The sequence below is a fragment of the Oncorhynchus kisutch genome, unplaced genomic scaffold (assembly GCF_002021735.2).
Source record: "Oncorhynchus kisutch isolate 150728-3 unplaced genomic scaffold, Okis_V2 Okis05a-Okis16b_hom, whole genome shotgun sequence".
Taxonomy (NCBI): Eukaryota; Metazoa; Chordata; class Actinopteri; order Salmoniformes; family Salmonidae; genus Oncorhynchus; species Oncorhynchus kisutch.
The window spans coordinates 7,039,496-7,066,061 of record NW_022261982.1 but is presented as its reverse complement, the minus strand read 5'-3'; the positions used below and the strand labels follow the sequence as shown (position 1 = coordinate 7,066,061).

The 26,566-nt window shown below is 41.9% G+C and overlaps 1 protein-coding gene across 1 annotated transcript; it reads right to left on the bottom strand.

Moving 5' to 3' along the window:
* Positions 1–685: 685 nt before the first annotated feature.
* On the bottom strand, positions 686–10,928 carry LOC109887077 (zinc finger protein OZF-like). The gene is made up of 2 exons (XM_020478577.2): positions 10,700–10,928; positions 686–5,202 (listed from the first exon to the last, which is right to left on the bottom strand). Exons 1-2 carry the CDS (start codon positions 10,782–10,784, stop codon positions 4,034–4,036), a joined length of 1,254 nt encoding a protein of 417 aa, XP_020334166.2. The 5' UTR covers positions 10,785–10,928; the 3' UTR covers positions 686–4,033.
* Between the last annotated feature and the right edge of the window lie 15,638 nt (positions 10,929–26,566).

Below are 26,566 nucleotides of genomic sequence, written 5' to 3'. Positions count from 1 at the left end.
CATTACCACCACACTCTGTCATTACCACAACGCTAAGTCATTACCACCACACTCTGTCATTACCACAACGCTAAGTCATTACCATCACACTCTGTCATTACCACAACGCTAAGTCATTACCACCACACTCTGTCATTACCACAACGCTAAGTCATTACCACCACACTCTGTCATTACCACAACGCTAAGTCATTACCACCACACTCTGTCATTACCACAACGCTAAGTCATTACCACCACACTCTGTCATTACCACAACGCTAAGTCATTACCACCACACTCTGTCATTACCACAACGCTAAGTCATTACCATCACAGGAAATCTTTTTTGGGCAACGGTGTATTAAACTACAATTGATATTGGTGATTTTTCCCATATGTGAAGATATTCAGATAAAAAGCCGTTTCAAGAGATTTCATTTTCCAAAACATTTAACATGCCTGTATTTGCAAAATCAACCATATATTTTAAAAGAACAGGTAGGACTATTAATTTAGACATTGGTGATTTTACCACTGTAATCAGATCAACATTATGTTATGGTCATTGAATTGTTTATCCCACTAACCACGTGTTAAATGTGTAGTGTAGCCTACACTGTGTAGGACTATGAATTGGGAAGCTTATAGGCTTTTTTTTTTAATAGGCTAATTATGTTCTGGCCCGCAGACTAGTTACAAACTCAGCAACAAATTGACTAGAGGACAAACCTAGTTACCAACCCACATTGTATATTGTCAATTCAATTTCCCCCATCATCACAATACAGATCATTCAAACGTGTGGATATCGTGCTAAACTAGAAGGACTCATTGTCTCTGTGAATTGAAATGTTGTTCCCCACCAGTGCACCCAGAAGAGGAAACAACAATACAATGTAGTCTAACAACATCTCTCTCAAACAGCACAATGTGATTCACTGTAGAAGCACTGGTCCTCTTACATTTTAATTCCAGGTTGCATATTATACAATGGAAAACATGTTTTTTTGGTCACTACCATTGCAGGAAAAAAACATGCTACTGGTGCAAATACCAAAACTAACAACATAATAGTACATACATCTACTATCATCTATTTTTTTTAGTCACTACAGTGTCATGATAGTACCATGGTATTGTTTTTCTCAATGTACTACAATCTTACATTTTTGAAAGGGCTGTTCTTCACATCAGGGTGCTGCTGCAGGTTCTCTGCGTCTCTTGACCATGTAAGGCGGGCCGGGCACAAAGCTCAAGACGCCTCTCCACTTTCCTCCGGTAGTTATTTAACAAGCTGATAACACATCACTCCAGATAGCCACCAGCAAAAACTCTTGCATAAATGTAGCAGTCTATACACCTAATCATTAGTGATCTGACATGCTGTAATTGCATGGAAACTGTAGGCTACTAACAGCAGCAGTTACACAGTCTAGTTTACTATGGTCCTGTCCCTCTGGCCAGGGTAAACAAAGTGGTAATGTTGTGTATTGTATATACAGTATTTCATTTCAAACAGTTTATTTCATTTAATTATAAGATTTTTTAGGTTGCTCAGCATAAATTAATATGCAAACATCATTTTTCATTACAATCTTGTCATTTAGCAGATGCTCTTATCCAGAGCAAATTACAGGACAAATAAGGGTTCATTGCCTTGCTCAAGGGCACAATGACAGATTTTACACCTAGTTGGCTCGGGATTCAAACCAGCGACCTTTCAGTTACTGGCCCAACACTCTTAACCGCTAGGCTACCTGCCGCCAGATCAATTATCTTCAACACAGCTATTCAAATACATTCATCATCAATGACTAAAATAATGAATCTAGTATTAAAAGACAGACACTGCTGCCATGAAGGGATGCAAGTGGTTGGCATTCATCGTTTATCAAGGGGCCCAATGTGTTCCCTGAAAACACACCCCACACCTTCATACCACCAGCCTGCAATGCTGACACGAGGCATGGATGCATGCAGTGGTGTAAAGTACTTAGATACTTTTTTCTCAAATAACGTGTTTTCAAAATCAAATCAAATCAAATCAAATCAAATTTATTTGTCACATACACATGGTTAGCAGATGTTAATGCGAGTGTAGCGAAATGCTTGTGCTTCTAGTTCCGACAATGCAGTAATAACCAACGAGTAATCTAACTAACAATTCCAAAAAAAACTACTGTCTTATACACAGTGTAAGGGGATAAAGAATATGTACATAAGGATATATGAATGAGTGATGGTACAGAGCAGCATAGGCAAGATACAGTAGATGATATCGAGTACAGTATATACATATGAGATGAGTATGTAAACCAAGTGGCATAGTTAAAGTGGCTAGTGATACATGTATTACATAAGGATGCAGTCGATGATATGGGGGGGGGTATCTATACTTTACTATTTATATTTTTCACAAATTTTACATTTATTTCACTACATTCCTAAAGAAAATATGTACATTTTACTCCATACATTTTCCCTGACACCCAAAAGTACTCATTACATTGTTTATGATTAGCAGGACAGAAAATGGTCTAATCCACACACTTATCAAGAGAACATCCCTGGTCATCCCTACTGCCTCTGATCTGGCGGACTCACTAAACACAAATGCTTCATTTGTAAATGATGTCAGAGTGTTGGAGTGTGCCCCTGGCTATCTGTAATAGAAATAAAAAAAACAAGACAATTGTGCCTTCTGGTTTGCTTAATTTCAGGAATTTTAAATCATTTATACTTTTACTTTTGATACTAAAGTATATTTACAACCAAATACTTTTAGACTCTTACTCAAGTAGTATTTTACCGTCTGACTTTCACTTTTAATTGAGTCATTTTCCATTAAGGTATCATTACTTTTACTCAAGTATGACAGTTAGGTACTTGCATGTACTCGTGGTTTTCTCCATACCCTAGTCCTTCCATCAGCGTGAAAGAGCAGGAACCGGGATTAATCAGACCAGGCAATGTTTTTCAAATTTTCCAGTGTTTTCATTCCTGCAACCAAAGTTAATTGTTTTTTGCTCTGGTGCATCCTTCATGGCAGCAGTGTATCCAGCTGCAAATAGATTTCTTCAGCAGGATTATGCCACAAGGCTTGTCCAGGAATGGTTCCAAGAACATGACAGTGAATTCAGTTTACTGCAATGGTCCTGCCGAGTCACCAGATCTCAATCCAATTGTGCATCTGTGGGAGGAGAAGGAAGGAGCTATTCGGAGTAGAGATCTACTCCCAGCCAACTTGACACAATTGTGGGAAGCATTGGAGTCAACATGGGCCAGAATCCCTGTGGAATGCTCTCAACACCTTGGACAGTCTATGCCCCTACGAATTGAGGCTGTTCTGAGGACAAACTCAACATCAGAAAGGTGTTCCTAATGTTTTGTACACTCAGTGTATGTTGTCTATGTTAATATCTTTACAGTAGAAGCGAACAAAACACATACTGACAGGGTTTACACTGACAAGCTATTTATAACTCTGATGTCATAAAGCACTGAAATCATAACATTCTATAATGCTCCATTTCCTCTGCACAGTTCTCTCACAGTGAGAAACTATAGGATTACAATACAGTGATCTACGCTTTCTTCATTTGATCCAATTCAACGTTGCCAATTATTTTATTAGATGATAATTAAGTGGAGTGGCTAATTTTAGCTGGTCTGAGAGAACTGATGAGGCTTCTCTCCTTTATGTATACATTGGGCCATTTAAAAAGACACCAATCTGTAGAATCTCTTCTCACAGTCAGTGCAATGATAAGGCTTCTCTCAAGTGTGTATCTGTTGGTTTGTTTTTACATTGCCCAATCGGGAGAAACTCTTGCTACATTAAGAGCAGACGTTAGGCTTCTCTCCTGTGCGTGTTCTCTGATGACCCTTTTAGCTCAGCTAAAAAAATCTACAGTCAGATCAGTGGTAAGGCTTCTCTCCTTTATGTGTACCTTGGTGTCTTTTTAACTGGCCCATTAACTGGCCCATTCTTCTCTCCTGTGCGTGTTCTCTGATGACCCTTTTAGCTCAGCTAAAAAAATCTACAGTCAGATCAGTGGTAAGGCTTCTCTCCTTTATGTGTACCTTGGTGTCTTTTTAACTGGCCCATTCGAGAGAACCTCTTTCCACAGTCAGAGCAGGAGTAAGGCTTCACTCCTGTGTGTGTTCTCTGATGAACTTTTAGGTCAGTTGATGTTTTGAAACATTTTACACAATCACAGCAGGAGTAAGGCTTCTCTCCTGTGTGTGTTCTCTGATGAACTTTTAGGTCAGTTGATGTTGTGAAGCATTTTCCACAATCAGAGCAGGAGTAAGGCTTCTCTCCTGTATGTATACGTTCATGTCTTTTTAAGTGGCCCAGTCGAGAGAAACTCTTTCCACATTTAGAGCAGGAGTAAGGCTTCACTCCTGTATGTATACGTTCATGTGTTTTTAAGTGGCCCAGTCGAGAGAACCTCTTTCCACAGTCAGAGCAGGAGTAAGAATTCACTCCTGTATGTGTACTTTCATGTGTTTTTAAGTCGCCCAGTCGAGAGAAACTCTTTCCACATTCAGAGCAGGAGTAAGGCTTCACTCCTGTATGTATACGTTCATGTGTTTTTAGGTTTCCCAGTCGAGAGAAACTCTTTCCACAGTCAGAGCAGGAGTAAGGCTTCTCTCCTGTATGTATACGTTCATGTGTTTTTAAGTGGTCCAGTCGAGAGAAACTCTTTCCACAGTCAGAGCAGGAGTAAGGCTTCACTCCAGTATGTATACGTTCATGTGTTTTTAAGTCGCCCAGTCGAGAGAAACTATTTCCACAGTCAGAGCAGGAGTAAGGCTTCTCTCCTGTATGTATACGTTCATGTGTTTTTAAGTGGCCCAGTCGAGAGAAACTCTTTCCACAGTCAGAGCAGGAGTAAGGCTTCACTCCAGTATGTATACGTTCATGTTTTTTTAAGTCGCCCAGTCGAGAGAAACGCTTTTCACAGTCAGAGCAGAAGTAAGGCTTCTCTCCTGTGTGTATTCTCTGATGAACTGTCAGAGACCTTGATGTCGTGAATCTCTTCCTACAGTCAGTACAGGGATACAGATGATCTCCTGTGTGTATTTTAAGGTGTATTTTTAGCTTTGATAGAATTGGGAAAATCTCCTCACAATGTGGGCAGTGGTGAGACCTCTTAGCTCTGTCATCTTCCTGCTGTTTCTCTCTTGATGTAGAGAATGTCTCAACGTGGTCTCCTGTGTGAACAACAGAAGAACCAGTCAGTTGGTGTGATATACAGTATATCACAAAAGTGAGTACACCCCTCACATGTGTAAATATTTGAGTATATCTTTTCATGTGACAACACTGAAGAAATGACACTTTGCTTTACAATGTAAAGTAATGACACTTTACAATGTAAAGTAGTGAGTGTACAGCTTGTATAACAGTGTAAATTTGCTGTCCCCTCAAAATAACTCAACACACAGCCATTAATGTCTAAACCGCTGGCAACAAAAGTGAGTACACCCCTAAGTGAAAATGTCCAAATTGGGCCCAATTAGTCATATTTTTATTTATTTATTTATTTTACCTTTATTTAACCAGGTAGGCAAGTTGAGAACAAGTTCTCATTTACAATATCCCCTCCCCAGTGTCATGTTCCTCGTTAGTGTTACAAGGTCTCAGGTGTGAATGGGGAGCAGGTGTGTTAAATTTGGTGTCATCGCTCTCACACTCCCTCATACTGACTGGTCACTGGAAGTTCAACATGGCACCTCATGGCAAAGAACTCTCTGAGGATCTGAAAAAAATTATTGTTGCTCTACATGATGGCAATCTTCTTATAGCCCCGGCCAAGACCCTGAAACTGAGCTGCAGCACAGTGGCCAAGACCATACAACGGTTTACTGGACAGGTTCCACTCAGAACAGGCCTCGCCATGGTTGACCAAAGAAGTTGAGTGCACGTGCTCAGCGTCATATCCATAGGTTGTCTTTGGGAAATAGACATATGAGTGCTGCCAGCATTGCTGCAGAGGTTGAAGGGGTGGGGGGTCAGCCTGTCAGTGCTCAGACCATACGCCGTACACTGCATCAAATTGGTCTGCATGGCTGTCATCCCAGATGGAAGCCTCTTCTAAAGATGATGCACAAGAAAGCCTGTGGTCTGATGAGATCAAGATAAACTTATTTGGTTCAGATGGTGTCAAGCGTGTGTGGCGGCAACCAGGTGAGGAGTACAAAGACAAGTGGGTCTTGCCTACAGCCAAGCATGGTGGTGGGAGTGTCATGGTCTGGGGCTGCATGAGTGCTGCCGGCACTGGGGAGCTCCAGTTCATTGAGGGAACCATGAATGCCAACATGTACTGTGACATACTGAAGCAGAGCATGATCCCCTCCCTTCGGGGACTGGGACGCAGGGCAGTATTCCAACATGATAACGACCCCAAACACACCTCCAAGATGACCACTGCCTTGCTAAAGAAGCTGAGGGTAAAGGTGATGGACTGGCCAAGCATGTCTCCAGACCTAAACCCTATTGAGCATCTGTGGGGCATCCTCAAACAAAAGGTGGAGGAGTGCAAGGTCTCTAACATCCACCAGCTCCGTGATGGCATCATGGAGGAGTGGAAGAGGACTCCAGTGGCAACCTGTCAAGCTCTGGTGAACTCCATGCCCAAGAGGGTTAAGGCAGTGCTGGAAAATGATGGTGGCCACACAAAATATTGACACTTTGGGCCCAATTTGGACATTTTCACTTAGGGGTGTACTCACTTTTGTTGCCAGCGGTTTAGATATTAATGGCTGTGTGTTGAGTTATTTTGAGGGGACAGCAAATTTACACAGTTATACAAGCTGTACACTCACTACTTTACATTGTAGGAAAGTGTCATTTCTTCAGTGTTGTCACATGAAAAGATACAAATATTTACAAAAATGTGAGGGGTGTACTCACTTTTGTGATATACTGTACATATGACTTCATAGCAGTAGGCTGTACAATACAGGGAATAAAGCATTTAGGGCTGTCCCGACAAGAGAAAACTATCCTGGTCAACTGAGTCTTTTCTTTCGACCAATCGTATTCACATCCTACCATACCTTTGTCTGTACATTATACCTTGACGCTATTTATCGCCCCCAGAAACCTCCTTTTACTCTCTGTTCCAGACGTTCTAGACGACCAATTCTCATTGCTTTTAGCCGTACCCTTATCCTACTCCTCCTCTGTTCCTCTGGTGATATAGAGGTAAATCCAGGCCCTGAAATGCCTAGCTGCACTCCTATTCCCGAGGCGCTCTCTTTTGATGACTTCTGTAACCGTAATAGCCTTGGTTTCATGCATGTTAACATTAGAAGCCTCCTCCCTAAGTTTGTTTTATTCACTGCTTTACCACACTTTGCAAACCCGGATGTTCTAGCCGTGTCTGTATCCTGGTTTAGGAAGACCACCAAAAATTCTGAAATCTCCATTCCGAACTACAACATTTTCAGACAAGATAGAACGGCCAAAGGGGGCGGTGTTGCAATCTACTGCAAAGATAGCCTGCAGAGTTCTGTCCTACTATCCAGGTCTGTACCCAAACAATTTGAACTTCTACTTTTAAAAATCCACCTCTCTAAAAACAAGTCTCTCACTGTTGGCACCTGCTATAGACAACCCTCCGCCACCAGCTGTGCTCTGGACACCATATGTGAACTGATTGCCCCCCCATCTATCTTCAGAGCTCGTGCTGCTAGGCGACCTAAACTGGAACATGCTTAACACCCCAGCCATCCTACAATCTAAGCTTGATGCCCTCAATCTCACACAAATTATCAATGAACCTACCAGGTACTACCCCAAAGCCGTAAACACGGGCACCCTCATAGGTATCATCCTAACCAACTTGCCCTCTAAATACACCTCTGCTGTTTTCAACCAAGATCTCAGCGATCACTGCCGCATTGCCTGCATCCGTAATGGGTCAGCAGTCAAACGACCTCCACTCATCACTGTCAAACGCTCCCTGAAACACTTCAGCGAGCAGGCCTTTCTAATCGACCTGGGCCGGGGTATCCTGGAAGGACATTGACCTCATCCCGTCAGTAGAGGATGCCTGGTAAAAAAAATATTTAAATGCCTTCCTCACCATCTTAAATAAGCATGCCCCATTCAAGAAATTGAGAACCAGGAACAGATATAGCCCCTGGTTCACTCCAGACCTGACTGCCCTTAACCAACACAAAAACATCCTATGGCGTTCTGCATTAGCATCGAACAGCCCCCGTGATATGAAACTTTTCAGGGAAGCTAGAAACCGATACACACAAGCAGTTAGAAAAGCCAAGGCTAGCTTTTTCAAGCAGAAATTTGCTTCCTGCAACACAAACTCAAAAAAGTTCTGGGACACTGTAAAGTCCATGGAGAATAAGAACACCTCCTCCCAGCTACCCACTGCACTGAGGATAGGAAACACTGTCCCCACCGATAAATCCACTATAATTGAGAATTTCAATAAGCATTTTTCTATGGCTCGCCATTCTTTCCACCTGGCTACCCCTACCCCGGTCAACAGCACTGCACCCCCCACAGCAACTCGCCCAAGCCTTCCCCATTTCTCCTTCTCCCAAATCCAGTCAGCTGATGTTCTGAAAGAGCTGCAAAATCTGGACCCCTACAAATCAGCCGGGCTAGACAATCTGGACCCTTTCTTTCTAAAATTATCTGCCGAAATTGTTGCAAACCCTATTACTAGCCTGTTCAACCTCTCTTTCATGTCGTTTGAGATTCCCAAAGATTGGAAAGCAGCTGCGGTCATCCCCCTCTTCAAAGGGGGGGGGGCACTCTTTACCCAAACTGCTATAGACCTATATCTATCCTACCATGCCTTTCTAAAGTCTTCGAAAGCCAAGTCAACAAACAGATTACCGACCATTAGAATCCCACCATACCTTCTCCGTTATGCAATCTGGTTTCAGAGCTGGTCATGGGTGCACCTCAGCCACGCTCAAGGTCCTAAACGATATCTTAACCGCCATCAATAAAAAACAATACTGTGCAGCCGTATTCATTGACCTGACCAAGGCTTTCAACTCTGTCAATCACCACATCCTCATCGGCAGACTCGATAGCCTTGGTTTCTCAAATGATTGCCTCGCCTGGTTCACCAACTATTTCTCTGATAGAGTTCAGTGTGTCAAATCGGAGCGCATGTTGTCCGGACCTCTGGCAGTTTCTATGGGGGTGCCACAGGGTTCAATTCTTGGACCGACTCTCTTCTCTGTATACATCAATGATGTCGCTCTTGCTGCTGGTGAGTCTCTGATCCACCTCTACGCAGATGACACCATTCTGTATACTTCTGGCCCTTCTTTGGACTGTGTGTTAACAACCCTCCAGACGAGCTTCAATGCCATACAACTCTCCTTCCGTGGCCTCCATTTGCTCTCAAATACAAGTAAAACTAAATGCATGCTCTTCAACCGATCGCTGCCTGCACCTGCCCGCCCGTAAAAAACACTACTCTGGACGGCTCTGACTTAGAATATGTGGACAACTACAAATACCTAGGTGTCTGGTTAGACTGTAAACTCTCCCTCCAGACTCACATCAAACATCTCCAATCCAAAGTTAAAGAATTGGCTTCCTATTTCTCAACAAAGCCTCCACTCATGCTACCAAACATACCCTTGTAAAACTGACCAACCTACCGATCCTCGACGTCATTTACAAAATAGCCTCCAATACCCTACTCAATAAATTGGATGCAGTCTATCACAGTGCCATCCGTTTTGTCACCAAAGCCCCATATACTACCCACCACCGCGACCTGTACGCTCTCGTTGGCTGGCCCTCGCTTCATACTCGTCGCCAAACCCACTGGCTCCATGTCATCTACAAGACCCTGCTAGGTATCTCAGCTCGATGGTCACCATAGCAGCACCCACCTGTAGCACGCGCTCCAGCAGGTATATCTCTCTGGTCACCCCCAAAATCAATTCTTACTTTGGCCTGCCAATGACTCGAACGAACTGCAAAAATCTCTGAAACTGGAAACACTTATCCCCCTCACTAACTTTAAGCACCAGCTGTCAGAGCAGCTCACAGATTACTGCACCTGTACATAGCCCATCTATAATTTAGCCCAAACAACTACCACTCCCCCTACTGTATTTATTTATTTATTTTGCTCCTTTGCACCCCATTATTTCTACCTCTACTTTGCACATTCTTCCACTGCAAATCTACCATCAGTGTTTATTTATTTATTTATTTATACTTGCTATATTGTATTTACTTCGCCACCATGGCCTTTTTTGCCTTTACCTTATCTCACCTCATTTGCTCACATTGTATATAGACTTATTTTTCTACTGTATTATTGACTGTATGTTTGCTTTACTCCATGTGTAACTCTGTGTTGTTGTATGTGTCGAACTGCTTTGCTTTATCTTGGCCAGGTCGCAATTGTAAATGAGAACTTGTTCTCAACTTGCCTACCTGGTTAAATAAAGGTGAAATAAAAAAATAAAAATTCATATCATATCACCTCCATTCACTATCACAAGAGTTAGTAACTACACAGACTCATTTCATAGAACTTTAAAACACTGGCAGTTTGTCTACTTCACTTCTTTAGTCTCCTCTCTGATCACTCCAGATAATCCAGTTGTTCAGGGATGTTTGATGTCAGAATTACAGAAGTCAACATAGTATTAGACTGGGTCATAACTTAAGGTCTAATTTATAGATAGAACCTGCTCTTACCAATCTTCTCCTCCTCTTCTTCATCTTTAATGATGACATTCAGCTCCAGTGTTTGACTGCAGTCTTCCAGCTTCACTGATGCCATCTCTGGATCCTGCAGTGCAAACTGGGCTCCACTGTCACAATCAGGACCCAGTGACTGTAGGTTTGGACTCAGTGTGGAAGGAGAGAGGCAGGCTGGGTCTGTCCTCACTGTTGATGTTACCGGCCTCAGACTTAATCTGAGTCGGCCAGTAGCAATAAAGAGAAACGGACACAAAAGTTAGTCTTGACAGTTATGGCACTTTATTCTCTAAAACTATATTAGATCAGGTCGCTAAACATTGACAACAAACCATTTTTAAAATGTCCCATTAGACAAAGTTCACACTTTAAATTACACAACGTAAGTACACAGAACCTATAGTAGATTTCCCAAATTTACATAAATGACTCAAAAACCATTTAGTACAAGGTTGCAGCTGTTTTAGGCAGCACTATTCACCTGAATAATCTAGATGGTGGGATTAAAGACATTTACAAACCATAGAACCCAATTTGAAGAAGGCAATGCTCTGATTGGCTGATTGCTGCTAACCCATAGGAATCCCCATGTAACAGGGTTATATTGGTGATTCCCCTTGCCACTTTATTGTTAAGCCAATGGGTTTTTGGTTTTAGTTCTGTCTTGCCTTCGCCTACTCAACATGGCATCTTATTGGCTGGTTTGCGTAAGCTTGCTTACGAGGGGGGATGTTCCAGTTAGAATCGTCCCAGTGAACAAGCACCAAACCAGCGGTAAGTTGTTGGTTGCAAAGCACCGTACGTCAAAAGTGATTTTATACTCCCAAGTGATGATTTAAATGTACAATTTATATCAATTTGTTTGTAAAAGTTATTTGAACATCACACATAAGATGCAGCGTTTTTGGTGCATATTTGTTATGCATTTTGTTGTAGAGAATTCCAGCTAATACTAGTTAGGAACTTACTGTGTCTGGTGAAGGGGGGGGGGGGGGGGGGGGGGGGGCAAGGGGGGGGGGGGGGGGGTTGTATATTTTGTACAGTGCGTGAGTGCAGAGTTGGATGGTGAGCTGTGCATTGCATGACGTGCAATTTTGTGCTGTTTCTATCAGAATAAAGCTCCATGACTGGTGCTGTTGGATCTCGTGTCGATGATTGATTGTACACAACACAAGAAGAGTACTGTTACACACCCACACAGTTGACTACTTTAAAATGGTAGAAGCCCTCAGTGGCAATGCCCATCCTAAAACGAGGAATCGTTGTCCCAAAGGTGGGAAGGCAGGTGACAAGCTTAGGTCCAAAACAAGCCAATAGAAAAGCATTGGCATTTTCCTCTATGATATACACACACCAAGCCCCTCCCCCTGCCTCTCTGGCAAGCCAATAGAAAAGCATTGGCCTTTTCCTCTATGATATACACACACCAAGCCCCTCCCCCTGCCTCTCTGGCAAGCCAATAGAAAAGCATTGGCCTTTTCCTCTAGGATTTACACACACCAAGCACCTCCCCCTGCCTCTCTGGCAAGCCAATAGAAAAGCATTGGCATTTTCCTCTAGGATTTACACACACCAAGCACCTCCCCCTGCCTCTCTGGCAAGCCAATAGAAAAGCATTGGCATTTTCCTCTAGGATTTACACACACCAAGCCCCTCCCCCTGCCTCTCTGGCAAGCGGTTTCAACTAGCTATTTACATTTGTGGTTTGGTCCAAAATAATGGTTCATATTGACACCAAAACACATTGAAACATTATTTTACTGTAATAGTGAAGTTACCTTTTCTATCAATACCCTTTTTATGTCTCAACTACTCAGATTGAGAGCAGAGTTACACTACTAAAACCAGAGTATCAATGAACATTTATTCTGGATAATGAACACTAGAATTAGTACTGCTAGCAGTATTTTAGCCAAATACTATTATAATAGCTCTCTAGTCTGTTTTATAAATGTGCAACAAGCATAAAACAATTATACAAAAGCTATTGGCAACTCGTTCTCATTTTGAGCTACAAGGTTGGCAACTTGATTTAACATCTGAACAAAGTGGACAGGCTAACATGCTTTTCAAACAGTTGGAGACAGAAAGAAGGGTGTGTTCATAACAATTCAACTGTTCAGCCTTGTTAGCAAATAGATCCAAGTTGACTAAACTTGTTATATAAAGATTAGCTGGCTAATCACTAGCATGTGGGCTTGAGAGACTGTTGATGAGAGAGACCTGTGTTAATTTTCTATAGGCTAATGCCTGCTACATTAAGTTAGTACATTTTTAACAAAGAGTCATTTTCATAGACAGAATTGAAAGCCAGATCAGTGATTATTGCAACAACAAAAAATGTTAAACTATTTTGATAGCTTCGATCACGTGGACTGGGATATGTTCCGCATTGCTTCCAACAACAACATTGACGAATACGCTGATTCGGTGAGTGCGTTCATTAGAAAGTGCATTGACAATGTCGTTTCCATAGCAACGATTACAACATTCCCAAACCAGAAACTGTCGATTGATGGCAGCATTCGCGTGAAACTGAAAGCGCGAACCACTGCTTTTAACCAGGGCATGGTGCCCGGAAACATGACCGAATACAAACAGTGTAACTATTCCCTCCGCAAGGCAATCAAACAAGTTAAGCGTCAGTATAGAGACAAAGTAGAATCTCAATTCAACGGCTAAAACAAGAGGTATATGGCAGGGTCTACAGTCAATCACAGATTACAAAAAGAAAACCAGCCCCGTCACAGACCAGGATGTCTTGCTCCCAGGCAGACTAAATAACTTTTTGCCCGCTTTGAGGACAATACAGTGCCACTGACATGGCCCGCAACCAAAACCTGCGGACACTCCTTCACTGCAGCCGATGTGAGTAAAACATTTAAACGTGTTAACCCTCGCAAGGCTGCAGGCCCAGACGGCATCCCCAGCCGCGTCCTCAGAGCATGCGTAGACCAGCTGGCTGGTGTGTTTACGGACATATTCAATCAATCCTTATCCCAGTCTGCTGTTCCCACATGTTTCAAGAGGGCCACCATCGTCCCTATTCCCAAGAAAGCTAACGTAACTGAGCTAAACGACTACCGCCCCGTAGCACTCACTTCCGTCATCATGAAGTGCTTTGAGAGACTAGTCAAGGACCATATCACCTCCACCCTACCTGACACCCTAGACCCACTCCAATTTGCTTACCACCCAAATAGGTCCACAGACGACGCAAATCTCTACCTGCCCTCCAGGACACCCACACCACCCGATGTCACAGGAAGGCCATAAAGATCATCAAGGACAACAACCACCCGGAGCCACTGCCTGTTCACCCCGCTATCATCCAGAAGGCGAGGTCAGTACAGGTGCATCAAAGCAGGGACAGAGAGACTGAAAAACAGCTTCTATCTCAAGGCCATCAGAATGTTAAACAACCACCACTAACATCGAGTGGCTGCTGCCAACACACTGACTCAACTCCAGCCACTTTAATAATGGGAATTGATGGAAATGTATGTAAAATATATCACTAGCCACTTTAAACAATGCTACTTAATATAATGTTTACATACCCTACATTACTCATCTCATATGTATATGTATATACTGTACTCTATATCATCTACTGCATCTTATGTAATACATGTATCATTAGCCACTTTAAACTATGCCACTTTGTTTACATACCCTACATTACTCATCTCATATGTATATACTGTACTTGATACCATCTACTGTATCTTGCCTATGCTGCTCTGTACCATCACTCATTCATATATCTTTATGTACATATTCTTTATCCCTTTACATTTGTGTGTATAAGGTAGTAGTTTTGGAATTGTTAGATTACTCGTTGGTTATTACTGCATTGTCGGAACTAGAAGCACAATCATTTTGCTACACTCACATTAACATCTGCTAACCATGTGTATGTGACAAATACCTTTGATTTGATTTAAATGATTAGTGGGTGTTATGGTTGTGGAAGGCTTATATTTAGCCTCGGTATAACTTCACAAGCCCTGAATTCATTAGATTATTGACTGTTTGAAATGCAGTGTATTCAACCTTTAATTGTACAAGGCTCATTTATAGAGAAACTAAACTGAGATATTTATGGTGAATCACCTAGAATCTAAACTGAGATATTTATGGTGAATCACCTAGAATCTAAACTGAGATATTTATGGTGAATCACCTAGAATCTAAACTGAGATATTTATGGTGAATCACCTAGAATCTAAACTGAGATATTTATGGTGAATCACCTAGAATCTAAACTGAGATATTTATGGTGAATCACCTAGAATCTAAACTGAGATATTTATGGTGAATCACCTAGAATCTAAACTGAGATATTTATGGTGAATCACCTAGAATCTAAACTGAGATATTTATGGTGAATCACCTAGAATCTAAACTGAGATATTTATGGTGAATCACCTAGAATCTAAACTGAGATATTTATGGTGAATCACCTAGAATCTAAACTGAGATATTTATGGTGAATCACCTAGAATCTAAACTGAGATATTTATGGTGAATCACCTAGAATCTAAACTGAGATATTTATGGTGAATCACCTAGAATCTAAACTGAGATATTTATGGTGAATCACCTAGAATCTAAACTGAGATATTTATGGTGAATCACCTAGAATCTAAACTGAGATATTTATGGTGAATCACCTAGAATCCAAACTGAGATATTTATGGTGAATCACCTAGAATCTAAACTGAGATATTTATGGTGAATCATCTAGAATCTAAACTGAGATATTTATGGTGAATCACCTAGAATCTAAACTGAGATATTTATGGTGAATCACCTAGAAGTTTGAAAACTCAAGATAAAGCTGTATGATTTTTTGGTCCATATCGTCCAGCCCCAATGGAGAACATTAGAGTAAAGTACAATACTTTATATCTATCTTCAGAGTTCGTGCTGCTAGGCGACCTAAACTGGAACATGCTTAACACCCCAGCCATCCTACAATCTAAACTTGATGCCCTCAATCTCACACAAATAATCAATGAACCTACCAGGTACCTCCCCAAAACCTTAAACACGGGCACCCTCATAGATATCATCCTAACCAACTTCCCCTCTAAATACACCTCTGCTGTCTTCAACCAAGATCTCAGCGATCACTGCCTCATTGCCTGCATCCGTAATGGGTCAGCGGTCAAACGACCTCCACTCATCACTGTAAAACGCTCCCTGAAACACTTCTGCGAGCAGGCCTTTCTAATCGACCTGGCCGGGGTATCCTGGAAGGATATTGATCTCATCCCGTCAGTAGAGGATGCCTGGATATTTTTTAAAAATGCCTTCCTAACCATCTTAAATAAACATGCCCCATTCAAGAAATTTAGAACCAGGAACAGATATAGCCCTTGGTTCTCCCCAGACCTGACTGCCCTTAACCAACACAAAAACATCCTATGGCGTTCTGCATTAGCATCGAACAGCCCCCGTGATATGCAGCTGTTCAGGGAAGCTAGAAATCATTATACACAGGCAGTTAGAAAAGCCAAGGCTAGCTTTTTCAAGCAGAAATTTGCTTCCTGCAACACTAACTCAAAAAAGTTCTGGGACACTGTAAAGTCCATGGAGAATAAGAACACCTCCTCCCAGCTGCCCACTGCACTGAAGATAGGAAACACTGTCACCACTGATAAATCCACCATAATTGAGAATTTCAATAAGCATTTTTCTACGGCTGGCCATGCTTTCCACCTGGCTACTCCTACCCCGGACAACAGCACTGCACCCCCAACAGCAACTCGCCCAAGCCTTCCCCATTTCTCCTTCTCCCAAATCCATTCAGCTGATGTTCTGAAAGAGCTGCAAAATCTGGACCCCTACAAATCAGCCGGGCTAGACAATCTGGACCCTTTCTTTCTAAAATTATCTGCCGAAATTGTTGCCACCCCTATTACTAGCCTGTTCAACCTCTCTTTCGTGTCGTCTGAGATTCCCAAAGATTGGAAAGCAGCTGCGGTCATCCCCCTCTTCAAAGGGGGGGACACTCTTGACCCAAACTGCTACAGACCTATATCTATCCTACCGTGCCTTTCTAAGGTCTTCGAAAGCCAAGTCAACAAACAGATTACCGACCATTTCGAATCTCACCATACCTTCTCTGCTATGCAATCTGGTTTCAGAGCTGGTCATGGGTGCACCTCAGCCACGCTCAAGGTCCTAAACGATATCTTAACCGCCATCGATAAGAAACATTACTGTGCAGCCGTATTCATTGATCTGGCCAAGGCTTTCGACTCTGTCAATCACCATATCCTCATCGGCAGACTCGACAGCCTTGGTTTCTCAAATGATTGCCTCGCCTGGTTCACCAACTACTTCTCTGATAGAGTTCAGTGTGTCAAGTCGGAGGGTCTGCTGTCCGGACCTCTGGCAGTCTCTATGGGGGTGCCACAGGGTTCAATTCTTGGACCGACTCTCTTCTCTGTATACATCAATGAGGTCGCTCTTGCTGCTGGTGAGTCCCTGATCCACCTCTACGCAGACGACACCATTCTGTATACTTCCGGCCCTTCTTTGGACACTGTGTTAACAACCCTCCAGGCAAGCTTCAATGCCATACAACTCTCCTTCCGTGGCCTCCAATTGCTCTTAAATACAAGTAAAACTAAATGCATGCTCTTCAACCGATCGCTACCTGCACCTACCCGCCTGTCCAACATCACTACTCTGGACGGCTCTGACTTAGAATACGTGGACAACTACAAATACTTAGGTGTCTGGTTAGACTGTAAACTCTCCTTCCAGACCCATATCAAACATCTCCAATCCAAAGTTAAATCTAGAATTGGCTTCCTATTTCGCAACAAAGCATCCTTCACTCATGCTGCCAAACATACCCTTGTAAAACTGACCATCCTACCAATCCTCGACTTTGGCGATGTCATTTACAAAATAGCCTCCAATACCCTACTCAACAAATTGGATGCAGTCTATCACAGTGCAATCCGTTTTATCACCAAAGCCCCATATACTACCCACCATTGCGACCTGTACGCTCTCGTTGGCTGGCCCTCGCTTCATACTCGTCGCCAAACCCACTGGCTCCATGTCATCTACAAGACCCTGCTAGGTAAAGTCCCCCCTTATCTCAGCTCGCTGGTCACCATAGCATCTCCCACCTGTAGCACACGCTCCAGCAGGTATATCTCTCTAGTCACCCCCAAGACCAATTCTTTCTTTGGCCGCCTCTCCTTCCAGTTCTCTGCTGCCAATGACTGGAACGAACTACAAAAATCTCTGAAACTGGAAACACTTATCTCCCTCACTAGCTTTAAGCACCAACTGTCAGAGCAGCTCACAGATTACTGCACCTGTACATAGCCCACCTAAAATTTAGCCCAAACAACTACCTCTTTCCCAACTGTATTTAATTTTTATTTATTTATTTATTTTGCTCCTTTGCACCCCATTATTTTTTTATTTCTACTTTGCACATTCTTCCATTGCAAAACTACCATTCCAGTATTTTACTTGCTATATTGTATTTACTTTGCCATCATGGCCTTTTTTTGCCTTTACCTCCCTTCTCACCTCATTTGCTCACATTGTATATAGACTTGTTTATACTGCATTATTGACTGTATGTTTGTTTTTACTCCATGTGTAACTCTGTGTCGTTTTATCTGTCGAACTGCTTTGCTTTATCTTGGCCAGGTCGCAATTGTAAATGAGAACTTGTTCTCAACTTGCCTACCTGGTTAAATAAAGGTAAAATAAATAAAATAAATACTGTACTCTGTACTGTTGTACTCTACTGTACTGAATTAAACTTTACTTTCCTGTACTCTGCTGTAGTGCTTTCAAATCTTGTGAAATTAGCAGATTTTTTTGGTCGCCATTTAGAAAAAGTAAATACAAAATAGATCCAACAATTTCCCGCTCGGGTTTGTTAACATTTAACTAAGTTGTGACGATAAAAAACAGCTGTGCGTAATGACGCACCGCGTATTCAGCAATCATCAATTATTCAAAAAAACACTTCCTATCCTCACTTTTCGGGACTAAAGAAACTTTGACAAAAAAATCTTTGGTCAGATGCGCCTGGGTCAATGGAAACCTGTCTAATGAGGTCTGAGTGATTGGTTCAGATGTGGTGTATCCTACAATGTCGGCCTATAACTTTATTTTATGAATGTCCATCCATGTGGAAGGCCTAGCGTTTGTAAAACAGCCAGTTGCATTAGCTTTATTAGTCCTGGTTCCTGTGACTAATCATGTTGTCTATTTAAGCGCTGAATAGGCCCATCAGCTACCCAACTTAATTAGGAGTTATCCTGAGCCTTTTGGCAATGAGAATCAATGCAGTAACACAGCGGGAAATGCAAAAATATGTAATTTTCGCTATGATCATCTCGTCAAAAATGTACAGAGAAACTTCAAACCACTGATGATCACAGCAATTTAGCTGACGGGGTTCAACTCCCGGACAACAGAGGTTTCAGAGTCCTGCAATAGAGCTGAGATGCTAATATTTGTGTAAACTCTACATAGTTGTGTTCTGTGGGTGTCACTGAGTAGGCTGAACAATCCATAGGTAAGACTGTAGTGCAATATGAATGTCCAACACAAACAAAAGACCCTCCATACTCAGCTAGTGGACCTCGGGCCGGATCCAGAATGGGTCAATACAGACCACGGTACGGATCCAGAGCGGGTCAATACGGACCTCGGTCCAGATCCAGAGCGGGTCAATACGGACCTCGGTCCAGATCCAGAGCGGGTCAATACGGACCTCGGTCCAGATCCAGAGCGGGTCAATACGGACCTCGGTCCAGATCCAGAGCGGGTCAATACGGACCTCGGTCCGGATCCAGAACGGGTCAATACGGACCTCGGTCCAGATCCAGAACGGGTCAATACGGACCTCGGTCCGGATCCAGAACGGGTCAATACGGACCTCGGTCCGGATCCAGAACGGGTCAATACGGACCTCGGTCCGGATCCAGAACGGGTCAATACGGACCTCGGTCCGGATCCAGAACGGGTCAATACGGACCTCGGTCCGGATCCAGAACGGGTCAATACGGACCACGGAACCCAGAATATATATAATAATACTTTTTGGTTGGGCTTCGACCCCTGGTATCATATAAACACACATAAGACATGGAAACGTGTAGAATTGCTTAAAAACAGCAACAACAAAAAATCTCGGCCCCATCGTAACATGTAGAATTGTGGGATATTAGCTTTTAAACTGCTTAATGTTTTCTCTGCCAATAAGAGGGCTGTTTAGATTTTGGTATTGCAAGTTAGGGGTTTGTTACTATGCCAACAACTGACAATATCCATCCGGACCTTTGCCACCTAAGGATATGTGTGTGACTGGACCTTCTCAAAAAGTACTGGAGTACCCCTGTAATAGACTGACTGGGAAGGTGATTTTTCACAGAAAGTCCTGCAATAAGAGCTAAGAAGCTAATATTTGTGTTAATTCTTGATAATAGTTTTCTGTTGGTGTCACCTGTTTCATGGGTGCACAATCCAACTCGTTTCATAAAGTCATATAATACAATGATGTGGTCTAATACTTTTTTTCCTGTTGACTTTCTAAATAATTCGTTATTGTAATTCAATGTAAATGAAGTAACAACATTCCAACCATGTTTAGCGTTATCTTGTCCAAATATTACATGATTCCACTATTTTGAATCAGTTTATCACTTTCAAAGAGGGACTTTTATTTTGAGTGCGAACCACAAATTCCACTATTGTGGCTAGCTTCACAAGCGGGTACCAGGCCTATGTCCAGCTGGAGGACGGAGATGTTGGCCACATTCAGATATAAATTAATTATGTTGAACAAACATGAATATGAATGTCAGTTCTATTCAGAGGATTTCTATCTGCAACTTCCCACAACGTTTTTGTTCTGAACATCCCCAGGCGAAACCCACTGAGCTAACGAACCTGCAAAGCCTAACAAATGAACGTGTGGTGGACCCCGCGCCGTGTGCTTTTTTTTAATCACATTCTTCACTCACTCGGTTTGACAAAAACCTTTCCCAAACGTCATAATACCTTGAACGGTTTGTTATCTAACATGTCATGACGTTATTTCAATATTAGACTGTTTAAAAGTGCCATTACATACCTATAGCGAAAAAGAGAAAAGGACAGCACAGCTCAGGCGTTTTGTTTATTCTAAAGAATGGTGTGCGTCTACCGGAACTTCCTGTTCCCCCCACTACCACAGTGCAACAGCGACATCTTTTGGACTGATGGACTAACTACTGCTAAAGCATGTAGAATATAAGTGATATTGATTAGCTAGACAAAAAAAACCTTGGTTTAAAAAAACTAAAGCGTTGTCTGTTTTATTGTCTACGTTTTTCAACCCATTACATATGCATTGTAGATGATCTCTGTGGAAGGCCAAGAAGATCATCAAGAACCTCAGCCACCAGAGACACGGCCTGTTCACTCTGCTAAAAACTATCAGGCGGAGACAGTACAGGTGCATCAAAGCTGGGGCAAGAGATTGAAACCACTTCTATCTCCAGGCCACAAGACTGTTAAACAGTCATCACTGATTTGATTTAGAGAATATTGGTGACGTGCAACTTGGCTTGTCCCAATGTGTGACATGTACTGAGTAGATAAATACAGATATATATTATTTTGAATAAAATGTGATAAACACGTGTACTTTTGTTTATTGATGTACAGATTATGTAGTAAAAAAGGTCCCCCCCCCCCAAACTAATGGTAATAACTGATAATCCCACCATCTCTATCTGATACATGCAGTGTCTGCTTGCTCATTACCACAGAAAACTGCAGACGGAAAAGGCAATTGCAACCTCTTTGCAATAAGGAATTGAGACCAAAAGCTTGAGAAGTTTAAGAGAGTGTTTAATATCAAGGATACAGTCAGCTGAGTGCATGCATTTAGAAAGCTCACAACACATTTTATACTCTTCCCTTATGGGCGTCACATCCCTAGCTATACATTTATACTGATAACACTCTTATCCCTTGCCTGCTAGCCAGCCAACTACTATTAACAGTCACATCCCTAGCTATACATTTATACTGATAACACTCTTATCCCTTGCCTGCTAGCTATACATTTATACTGATAACACTCTTATCCCTTGCCTGCTAGCTATACATTTATACTGATAACACTCTTATCCCTTGCCTGCTAGCTATACATTTATACTGATAACACTCTTATCCCTTGCCTGCTAGCTATACATTTATACTGATAACACTCTTATCCCTTGCCTGCTAGCTATACATTTATACTGATAACACTCTTATCCCTTGCCTGCTAGCCAGCCAACTACTATTAACAGTCACATCAAACCATGCAGCTGGAATAACAGCAATGTAACTGCTTTTAATTTCCTTTGACCTGGTTTTAAATGGACATTTCTTTGTATATTTCCACAAAGATTATGCAGATTCATGATTTCAACTGGCTGAGACAAGATGTCAGTCTCGTCCTGACACGTTAATTCTCAATAGGATAGTGCATCTTGAATTTCAATATTGAAACGATGTTGCAAAGGTTGAGAGAAAGACAGCAACGTTTGTACAACCCCGCCGTTGATGCAAACAAAAATGTTAGGCTAGAAGCAAGGAGAAATAATGTCTAGATGCCTTTTACAGTGGAGATCAAGTTAATGAATTGGCTGGCTGGGCTGATGGGCCAGTGGATGAGAAGGGATCTGTCAGACAGAACAGGAAACAAGATTCCCATTTTTGCATCATCTGTGCTAAACAGTGTTTTTAGAATGGCTTAGAACACGTCTCAACCAATCACAAAGCTTGTTTTGAACAACCCGTTGTAGAATATTTTTGAACAATAGCCTGTATAGAAATCAAAAGGTCTTGGGTGCTGCAGTATGCCTCATTCATTATCATGCACTGTTCTGAAATAAAAATATATATTCGGTGTTCTGGGAATCCACAACCTTTGACATGTGACGCTTACAAAAATAAGAACTGTTTGTAAAACTGCGTATCTAAGGCTCTGGTCTGTTCTAGGAGTGAGGGTAAACAATAGGCATGTTCTCTGCTATCCACTTTATATTTCATTATTATTTTGGAAAGAGGGGAGAGTCACTTGTTTTTCCTCAAGCGTTCAGGGAGGGTCTGATGAACATTTAGCGCAGATGATGTTGGGAAGTATTTACCACAGTCAGAGCAAGAGTAAGGCTTGTCTCCTGTGTGTATATGTTGGTGTGATTTTACGCTGCTCTCTCTGTAGAGAGAAACTCCTCCCACATTGAACAGGAATAAGGCTTCTCTCCTGTATGTATACGCTGGTGACATTTTAACGTATCAAATTGTGTGAAACATTTTCCACAGTCAGAGCAGGAGTAAGGCTTTTCACCCGTATGTAAACGTTGGTGTATTTTAAGATGCTCCGTTGAGAAAAACTCTTCCCACAGTCAGAGCAGGAAAAAGGCTTTTCTCCTGTATGTACGCGTTCATGTGCTTTAAACAAAATGTTAATATATTTTTTTAATTTTACCCCCTTTTTCTCCACAATTTCGTAGTATCCAATTGTTTAGTAGTTACTATCTGGTCTCATCGCTACAACTCTCGTACGGTCTCGGGAGAGACCTCCCGATCGCGGCCGGCTGCGACAGAGCCTGGGCTCGAACCCAGTCTCTACCTTAGACCACTGCACCACCCGGCTTCTCTCCTGTGTGTGTTCAGTTCTCTGGTGAACTGTTAGGTCAGATGATGTTATGAAGCATTTTCCACAGTCAGAGCAAGAGTAAGGCTTCTCTCCTGTGTGTATGCGTTGGTGTGATTGTAAGTGGCTTCGTTGAGAGAATCTCCACCCACAGTAAGAGCATGAGTAAGGTTTCTCTCGTGTGCATATGTTGGCGTGTTTTTTAAGCTGCTCTGTTGAGAGAATCTCCAGCCACAGTCAGAGCAGGAGTAAGGCTACTCCCCTGTGTGTATTTTTTGGTGTATTTTTAGCTTTGAAAGATTTTGTAAACTCTCTTTACAATGTGGGCAGTGGTGAGACCTCTTAGGTCTGTGATCTTCCTGCTGCTGCTCTCCGGATGTAGATAATGTCTCAATGTGACCTGTGTGAACAGCATCAAAAATAAAAGTCAGTGTGATAAATAGTGAATATATATTATACAAAATATTATGAACACCTGCTCCTTCCACATAGACTGACCAGGTGAAAGCTATGATCCCTTATTGATGTCACTTGTTAAATCACTGTAGATGAAGGGGTATAGACAGGTTAAATAAGTATTTTTAAATCTTGAGATAATTTAGACATGGATTGTGTATGTGTGCCATTCAGAGGGTGAATCAGCAAGACAAAAGATTGAAGTGTCTTTGAACGGGGTGTGGTAATAGGTGTCAGGTCCACCGGTTTGTGTCAAGAACTGCAATGCTGCTGGGTTTTTCACACTGAACAGTTTCCCTTATGTATCAAGAATGGTCCACCACCCAAAGGACATCCAGCCAACTTGACACAACTGTTGGAAGCATTTGAGTCCACACGGGCCAGCCTCCCTTGTACAGTCCATTAGGGCTGTCCCTGACACCAAGAGTAATCTGTTCTTCCCACCAATCGATTGACTTAAATTTTTAAACATGCGTTTGATGCGATTGTGCTCAGACTTACAAAATAAAATGACTAGCACCTGTTGTCTCTCTCTCTTCCCTGCTGCAGCGACAACCACAGAACATCAACAGTGTTCATCATGCTGTCCATCGTACTGAAGCTGCAACATAATCACAGCCATTTCTGACTGAAAAGTTCTGTTGCTGAAATACCTCATTTGTTTGGGAAAAACATTCTCTATTCCCTCAAATTTCGTCTTTCTTTGTGAGACGTGTATGCATTGCATGCACGTGACCAATAGGGCAGGACCTATAGCATATCATAATCACATCAATAAATTGGTTATAACAAACTCAGAACACTGTAACAGCAAAATGCTTGCAGATGACGTGACAAACTCGAAACGGGAGAATGTTTACTGGTGTTTACTTCTTCTCCTCTTCTTCATCTTTAATGTTGACATTCAGCTCCAGTGTTTGACTGCAGTCTTCCAGCTTCACTGATGCCATCTCTGGATCCTGCAGTGCAAACTGGGCTCCTCTGTCACAATCAGGACCCAGTGACTGTAGGTTTGGACTCGGTGTGGAAGGAGAGAGGCAGGCTGGGTTTGTCCTCACTCTCGATGTTGCCGGCTTGTCAGATAAATTCTATAAGAGAGACTGCAGATTCTTTCAAACAACACTTTTTTTTATAAGATTAGCTAAAATGGAGCAGTCAACTATGCACTTCAACAGTTGTGCAGTTAAGGCCCAACGAACAGTGACGGGTCTCCGCTTTTATAGAGAAGTACATCCTTTTAGTAGACGTGGCAGATAGTGTGTAAAAGGCAATTAGTTGTCTGTGCAGATTTAAGATAACGAGGTTGATAGCCCGAGGTCTCCACCGTCTAACTGTATCCCCAACAGTAAACACTATAATGTGCTCCTTTCTGCAAGTTCCCATACATGTGACTTCCTGTAGATAGTAAACCCACGGGATGTCACATGCTGCGGACGTACCTAACGGATCATAGCTATACGCCCAGTCTTGTGACAAAGTCACACAAAGACAAGTTTGTATCAGGTTAGAAAAAACACTAGCATATAACAAGAGACTATTCTTTAAGCAGTAAAACACGGGATAGCAGGACTAAATTTGTAATTTTCCTCTGACTAAATTTGAGTCGGACAGTAAAAATAAAGAGAAACGGACACAAATATTAGTCTTGACAGTTCTGGCACTTTCTTTCTCTAAAAATATATATTTTTTCTTGTTCAATTATCTAATTTCAATAGATCAGGTAGCTAAGCATTGACAACAAAACATTCATTCATACTAGGCAACGTTCACACTATAAAACTAGGCTACACAACAGAAGGGAACTTAACCTATAGTAGGTTTCCCAAATTCACATAAATGCATAAATGACAAAGACATATAGTACATGGTTGCAGTTTGTTTTAGGCAGCACTATGTACTATTTGTAATTGTCTCGCTGCTACCGCACCGCAAGCGGTACCGGAGCGCCAAGTCTAGGTCCAAAAGGCTCTTTAACAGCTTCTACCCCCAAACCACAAGTTTGCTGAACAATTCATCAAATGGCCACCTGGACCATTTGCGTTGTATTTGAATGTGATTGCTTTTATCAAATATGTTTATTTTGTTATTGTGTGCTGAAATATATTGTTTTATACACATACAGTACCAGTCAAAAGTTTAGAACACCTACTCATTCAAAGGTTTAGAACACCTACTCATTCAAAGGTTTAGAACACCTACTCATTCAAAGGTTTAGAACACCTACTCATTCAAAGGTTTAGAACACCTACTCATTCAAAGGTTTAGAACACCTACTCATTCAAAGGTTTAGAACACCTACTCATTCAAAGGTTTAGAACACCTACTCATTCAAAGGTTTAGAACACCTCCTCATTCAAGGGGTTTTCTTTATTTGTACTATGTTCTACATTGTAGAATAATAGTGAAGACATCAACACTCTGAAATAACACATATGGAACCATGTAGTAACCCAGAAAGTGTTAAAAATATCAAAATATTTGTTATATTTCAGATTCCTCATAGTAACCACCCTTTGCCTTGACGACAGCTTTGCACACTCTTGGCATTGGCTACTAACAACAGCAACTGCATAGTCTATTTTACTATGACGCCCTACCAAGTAAAAAGGCAGTAACTGAGAAAAATGTATTTTATTTACCTTGGTTTCACAGGAACTTTATGCAGTTACTGCTAACATGACCCCCATTTTCTCCGAAACACAATAGAGGCAAGACACTTG

Coding starts and splice junctions, on each gene's coding strand:
- LOC109887077 (XM_020478577.2), bottom strand. CDS start 10,784: ATGGCATCAGTGAAGCTGGAAGACTGCAGTCAAACACTGGAGCTGAAT. Junction 5,203..10,699: donor AGAAGAGGAGGAGAAGATTG/GTAAGAGCAGGT, acceptor TTGTTCACACAG/GAGACCACGTTGAGACATTC.